This window comes from Venustampulla echinocandica (assembly GCF_003357145.1).
Source record: "Venustampulla echinocandica strain BP 5553 chromosome Unknown scaffold_6, whole genome shotgun sequence".
Lineage (NCBI taxonomy): Eukaryota > Fungi > Ascomycota > Leotiomycetes > Helotiales > Pleuroascaceae > Venustampulla > Venustampulla echinocandica.
Window position 1 is genome coordinate 778,862 of NW_022474211.1, and position 7,154 is coordinate 786,015.

At 50.9% G+C, this 7,154-nt stretch overlaps 2 protein-coding genes across 2 annotated transcripts; both read left to right on the top strand.

Annotated features, from left to right (window-relative positions):
* Positions 1 to 313: 313 nt before the first annotated feature.
* On the top strand, positions 314 to 2,821 carry BP5553_07672 (DNA-binding protein SMUBP-2; the record flags this gene model as incomplete). Its single annotated transcript, XM_032016295.1, has 7 exons — positions 314 to 792; positions 851 to 1,076; positions 1,135 to 1,815; positions 1,921 to 2,283; positions 2,449 to 2,524; positions 2,641 to 2,716; positions 2,773 to 2,821. The coding sequence occupies 7 exons, from the start codon at positions 314 to 316 to the stop codon at positions 2,819 to 2,821; spliced, it is 1,950 nt and encodes a 649-aa protein (XP_031867526.1).
* Positions 2,822 to 5,092: 2,271 nt separating this feature from the next.
* Positions 5,093 to 7,154, top strand: BP5553_07673 (uncharacterized protein; the record flags this gene model as incomplete). The annotated part of the gene is made up of 2 exons (XM_032016296.1): positions 5,093 to 5,620; positions 5,676 to 7,154. 2 exons carry the CDS (start codon positions 5,093 to 5,095, stop codon positions 7,152 to 7,154), a joined length of 2,007 nt encoding a protein of 668 aa, XP_031867527.1.

The following is a 7,154-nucleotide window of genomic DNA, read 5'->3' on the forward strand; positions in this document are numbered from 1 at the left end:
GTGTTTGATTTGATAGCAATAAATTATATTTACATAAGGGCTAAATAGGTTTCGTTCCAGAATATGGAATAATATATAAAGATGGTCTTCCATCTCTTGATGCACAGCTTCCATTACCTTTAAAAGAAGGGTTGAGAGTAGTCCAGTAGTTCCCATAAAACCCCCGATCTGATAACCTTATACTACCCCGCCCACAAGCGACCCCTCCACCAACCTACACAAATCACCCAATGAACAAAACTCCAACGCCTCACATGATCAAAACAAAGTCCACAACCTAGAAAAAAGCCAGCTAATAGCCTTTTATAAAACCATGGCTCCCAAAGACGCCATTGATATCCCCTCCTTCGCAGCTTCTCAGCTAGCCCTGCTGGACGCCGAACTGCAATCGGAGCTAACAGAAACCTCATCCCTCATCTCCAACACGTCACCCACGTCCCTCCAGCGTGCCGGAATCGCCATAACAAACCTCACACTCACATCACAGCGAACAGGTCTTGGTGGCAAGACCGTCATCGAGCTTGGACCGGACTCCGCTACTGCAAACAGCGAGGGCGAGTTACCTGAACATGGCATCCGCACGGGTGATATTGTGATTGTGAGTGAGCAGCCGGCGGGCAGCGCTAAGAAGAGGGAGGTGAGGGAATTGGAGGCGAAGGGGAGTAGAGGTGTTGTTACGAGGGTAGGCAGGAGTGCCGTGTGGGTTGCGTTGGATCGGGAAGATGATGATAATGTAGCGGGGATGAGACGGCTGTGGATTGTAAAGTTGGCTAATGACGTTACTTATAAAAGGTATAATGCCCCGTTTCATTTAGCGAAAGGGCTTTCATTGCTGATATTGAGGAAAAAGAATGAATCAGATTATGAATAGACTGCAGAAGATGAGAACCGAGGAGTATTCGAGCTTTATTCGGGTTTTGTTCGGGCTTACGAGTCCTTCTCCTGTGTCTGATGAGGATTTTAAAGATCCGGGAGATATAGGCTGGGTTGATCCGAGTCTTAATGATTCACAGAAGGGTGCTATCAGGTTTGCCTTGGCTTCACGGGAGGTGGCTCTGATCCATGGACCACCCGGTGTAAGCATAAATCAAATACCTTTCGAAGTCATGACAGCAAATTTAACAGTACACACAGACTGGTAAGACTCATACGTTAATTGAGCTCATCCTCCAGATGTTAAAGCGGAATCTACGAGTCTTGGTATGTGCGGCGTCCAACCTCGCAGTCGATAACATCGTAGAGCGGCTCTCTCCTCACAAAATCCCTATTGTGCGTCTCGGGCATCCAGCACGTCTCCTGCCTTCAATCCTCAATCACTCCCTAGACGTCCTTACGCAGACATCAGATGCAGCCGCTATTGTCAAAGACGTGAGGAAGGAAATGGATAGCAAGCAAGCGTCTATCCGCAAAACCAAGAGTGGCCGAGAACGGAAAGCTATTTATGGTGATCTCAAGGAGCTTCGGAAGGAGTTTAGGGAGCGGGAGAGGAAATGCATTGGTAATTTGGTGGGGAGCAGTAAGGTGGTACTTGCTACTCTACACGGCTCTGGGGGTTTCCAGACGAAAGATGAAGTCTTCGATGTCGTTATCATTGATGAGGCAAGTCAGGCTTTAGAGGCTCAGTGCTGGATTCCGCTGCTGAGGGCGAGTAAGGTTGTCCTTGCGGGTGACCATTTGCAATTACCTCCTACGATCAAGTCACTCAATTCGAAAGCGGCGCCGAAAGTGAAGGATGTTGAAGGCGTTGTTAAGGGCATGACTTTGGAGAAGACCCTGTTTGATAGACTTCTTAATCTTCATGGTCCGGGAATTAAGGTAATATTCCCCCATTTCCAAAAGAGTTTTGCTAGCAGAACCTCGAGGTTTTGAATCGGGATTATGTGCACTTGCACTAGATACAGTTACTAACACCCAAGACAGCGAATGCTAACCACTCAATACCGCATGCACGAAAAAATTATGAGATTCCCCTCCGACGAACTCTACGAATCCAAGCTCGTAGCAGCGGACGGCGTTAAGGCAAGACTACTCAAAGACCTTCCTTACGCAGTGGAGGACACCGAAGACACAACTGAACCCCTGATATTCTACGACACGCAAGGCGGGGATTTCCCTGAGAAGAACGAGGAGGAGGATGCGGAGAAGAAGGCGAAGAGGGGAATGATCGCCGAGAGTAAGAGCAATGAGATGGAGGCTGCGCTGGTGAGTTATCATGTGAGAAAGTTGGTCGATGCTGGGGTGAGGCCCGAGGATATTGCGGTTATTACGCCGTATAATGCTCAGGTGAGTGGATTTGTGTTTCTTATTTACATCGAAAGGATATGTGCTCGAGCGGGAGGATGCGAGAAATGGGAGGGGGGAGCACTTTTCCCGCCCTTGAAGTCTATCGTCATGGAATCCAGAAGAAACGGGCTCGGAATCTATTGAAACTTGCTGACATGTGTGCAGCTAGGATTGATATCGCGAGCGATGAAGGAAACTTTTCCAGGTGTTGAATTGGGAAGTATCGATGGGTTTCAGGGCCGTGAGAAAGAAGTATGGGAAAGCCCTTTCCCGCGAATACTCCCTCGCTCTCAAACACATTGTCTTTTATTTTTTCCCGGATCGTGCTATGAATAGAACCTCACTAACGTTTTGCAGGCCGTGATCGTGAGCCTCGTAAGAAGCAATTCCGACCGCGAGATCGGGTTTCTAGGGGAGAAACGCCGGCTGAATGGTAAACATCTCATCGTTTCCCAAATGCCACAGTAACATCGTTTGACGTAGAAACAGTTGCCATAACCAGGAGTCGGCGTTCTTTGACCCTCATCGGGGACTCTGAGACATTGCAGTGAGTTTAGACCACGTTTTCCTGCCTCGGCAGTACGAAAATGATTTCCTGCTGAGACAAGCATGCTGACGAGGAATGTATGATCGATGCAGAGGCAATAAGTTCCTCAAACGATGGATGGAATTCCTCGAGGAGCATTCCGATTTACGATATCCCTCGGTTGCTGACTTAAATTGATATTGACCCTCACAATCTCGGGCTGGCCAACCTGGTTAATAAGGGCATTATTCTGGGAACTCCATTATCACCCAATGCCTGCTCTTAACTCGCGGTTTTGCGCCATAGTACTCGTAAGGACTCGCCTCCAAAGCACGGATAGGTGATCCGGGCCACGCAGCCACGCAGCCACGCGGGGCCCAGGGTCTTTTGGGTGCATCAGACGAATGACGAATGCGGACCTTGCTGTCTCACCAGGACAGAGGCGGTTAGTGGTTCACTATCAATATAATATTGGGAGCAGCAAGAGGGGTTGGTTATGAGGGGCACAGCTACATAACCGCTGCGCCTTCTAACCACACACATGAAGAGAACGCGCTCGCAGGACTACGTTATGAATTGATGAATTTCATGCATTATTGTTCAACTATTACATTTCTAGCGGAAGGGGTCGGGATTAGACAATTGACAACGACTCGTCTTTCTCCGTCCGGAGCAGCCTGTCGACGAGTTAGCGGTGCTTTGACTCTTGACAACATGCTCGTTTCACGCAACGGGGCATTTGCATTGGCCGCTTTTGCCAACAAGCTGCAAGGCTCAGACATGCTGCTGCATGCACGCATGCATGCATGGCGCAGGAAAGTCGATAGAGATTATTCGTGGACTTTCGAGCCAGCGCCGTGAGTACAGGTCGGTTTGTCCTCGTAAGCCGTTCGCAAAACCGGGATCGTCAGATGCGCCAGCCGAGGAAGAGAGCGAAAGAGAAGTGAGAGGAGAGGGGCAGCTGGAGTTGCAGTCACAAAAGAGTTTCCCTGCCTCAACGCCACACCGTTGCCCAGATTCTTTTTTCCTCTTTTTCGGCACGATGTACTCGGTGTTGTAGGTAGGAAGGTCATTGGCACGCTGGACCGGATCAGGCTGGGATATCTCCTTCATGTCCATCACCCGTCGCTGCTGCTGATTGCCAAAGCTTCCAGAATCCTCAGGACCATGGTACAGAGGGAGGATAGGGCAGATCTTGGCTGGGTTTCCCTGGCCTTGTAGGCCATCCAGAGGATATTCCGTTACCAGTACCACGATCTCTCCCGGCTCGAAATCAAGCAATTGGCAATGAGTCCATCCACCTTCCTAGGCTCCCAGGGACAGCTGCTCGGCGACTGGGCGCCTCCGAAAAGATGCCCAGTTCCCTGTCTCCCCACTTTGTTTCGGATGCAGAGCACAGCCAAGCAGCGCCCGTCGTGCTAAGGACGGTCGAGATCGAGTGGTTGCAATACTCAGTAATCAAGTCGCAAGAGCTACCCAATAATCAACTCGTACTCGGAGCTTCGCGAGTACATGTAACACTGCAGCAGATTAACAACAAACTCAACTGCCACGCCTGACTGCGCAGTGCTTCGTGCTGCAGAGCATTGCACTCGGGATGAATAGCTGATATAACTTTTGATAACCCGTAACCATCAGGACCAACGGGACTGCCGCTCTCTATGCCATGTCTCTGCTGTTAACTTGAAATGCGGCTCGGCAGGGGTCTCCTGCGCTTCGGGCCTCGTATCTCGCTTTGGCCTAACCTCCACGTCCCATTCTTTCCCTTATCCACTTATCCAGCTACACCTACTCCGTGCCTTAGTTCAGTAGTACGAGTGCTTCTACTATGGGCCTGTAGGCTCTATACGGAGTACTCAGTCCTAATCATTGTGCTATGTTAACCCATGCCGGGCTCGCCCTCTGCTATCATATCCCGTTTCATCGCCCACTCTCCTTGTCAATCATGATGACCTGTCGCAGGACTTATGATACGTGATGCATCGTCGCATATTTTAGTTGGTTAATGGGACTCTATATGCCAACACGCCGTCCCACATTCCTACAATGTCTCCGTCCCTTGAGACATATTGTATATAGGCCGGCTCGTGTGCCGCCAATCTAGCTGTTGCTATTGCTGTTGCCCCTCGCCCACGATACCTTTGCCGGTAATGGTGCTATGTGCGAGAGCTGGCCTGCAGATGCATCTATCATATACCCGTCCAGCTCGTTTCTTGTCCCCTCGATCCATTCCCTCTGTGAGCATCAGACGAAGCAGAGGGGCTTGACCCCTCGGCGGGAACGATGAGCAAATTTCGACCATCCGCAGCGTGGAAGCCGGCTCGGACGAATACTCGATCCTCGATCAGAGGCCGTATAGGTCCTCCAATTCCCATACAAGACGACGACGAGTTCCCCATCAGGACCCGCGGCGCAGGAATAGCTACCCCCCTGGGAGCTGACGGCACAGAACAGCAGATGCGGCTGAGATCCTCGACCGGTACCGAACTTGATATCACAGCGGAACAATCAGAGATCGCCGGAGGGGACATAGTAGATCCTCCCCAGTCTGATACGATGCCTTCGGAACCACTAAGGGAAGCACCATCACCACCGTCGCCACCGCGAGCGATAAATAATGGAGCCACCGCAATGCGGAATTCGGTGACAAGTGTGCCTTCGAAGAAGTCGAGTGTGGGATCTCCGCAACGGAAGAAGTCGACATTAAAATCGGTTTTTGGGCGGCTTTTTGGGAAGAAGAGGAAGGGGAGCAGCACATCATCTGGCGAGCGAGAACGAAGCCCAAGTGTTCGTGCAGGTCACCATCGCAGCGTAAGTTCGGAATCTTCTTAATCGAGAAAGCGTGGTAACTAATCCTTATGAATAGGATCCACCCGCTCTAAGTAAACTGCCGACCAACGGAGGTGGTTCTCAGAAGCGCTCGGCCTCCCTACCCATCAATGAGTATAGCCGAGCCTTGCGGTCTCATTCGATTATCGCGGACTCAGAGGGCTTGCCTCAGGAGAGCACACCACAGTCGAATCGGGAGTCAATACAAGCTGATGGGCAGTCACGGCCTCGCAGGGCTACAACACCAAGCAGACTATGGGCGCCGCCTAAAATACCTGGGTATGAAAATTGGACTGGTCTCTCACCAAGGCCTGCGAGCAGTCAGGCTCGCGGTAGTAAAGTAATGTCTAGTGTTGAGGATGATGCCAATATTGGCATGGCTGTCACAAGCGGCAGCCATCCGAATAGGCGCTCCCGAAGTCTTGGTGAACTCAGAGCTACCTCGTCTGGGACTGGGGCTCCAAGACGTAGAAGTGACGAAATAAGGTACTGGAGAGAAAGCTATGACCCAGGAATCCTTTCGCCGATGTCATCAAATAGACCCGAAGGGGAAGATCCTATTCTTCTATCGGATGAGGCGGACTATGAGGCCACAGAGCCAGAGGATCAACCTCAACCCTTCAATTTTGGGCCGCTTGGGGAGATGGCTGGAATGAAAATCACTCAAGCCGCAAGTCTTGAAACTCGAGTTCGGCAATTAGAATCCCAGGTGCACAAGATGGATAGGGCGGTAAGACGAATATATCGCGGCCAGTCTGCAGATGCCCTTCAGCTCAATGACCCACCTAAGAGGCCGTTCAACGAATTCTCAAGTTCCTCCTTTGCTCGGCCAACAACTGGTGCGTCCGAGGTGTCGTTGCCAAAGCACGCGGGGCGTCAGGAACCTCAACAGCATACTCTGGAAGCCGGAGCACGTGGAAACCGGCAGCGAACGTCTTCCTTTGATAGCAGCCGTCCCACAACAGTCAACACCAACACCTCACGCGATCCCTCCCTTGAAACTTTTCCTCTGTCAACTTTACCAACTTCTAATGCACTCCTCCGCACATCACAGAGCACTGCACGTCCACTCTCTACCTCAGCCACAATCCGTGGTCTACCTTCTGATTCACCTACAATGCCCAAAGATGGCAGTTTTACAGCAGAACATTTTACTTATCTTACCAACCTGATATTAGCCGAGCAAAGTGCTCGACAGCAGCTTGAAGTCTTAGTACATAATCTCCAGGAGCAGCTCCACGCCATACGCTCTCCGGTTTCAAATCACACCGCAGTAGTACGCATAACCGAACCTACTATGCCAACCGATACCTATTCCTCATTCGAACATGATAGCAGCGATGACGAAGCACAATATGGGGCCGAGGAGATATTCCAAACTCCTGCTGAGGAGAGAGGGCCTTTTGGAGACGATACTTTCGGCGATGTAATGGGCGCGTCTGGACCGCCGAAAACCGCACCACGGACTATGAGTCTAAGCCAGATGACACTTGGAAAAGGAGCGCAGCTCGTGTGA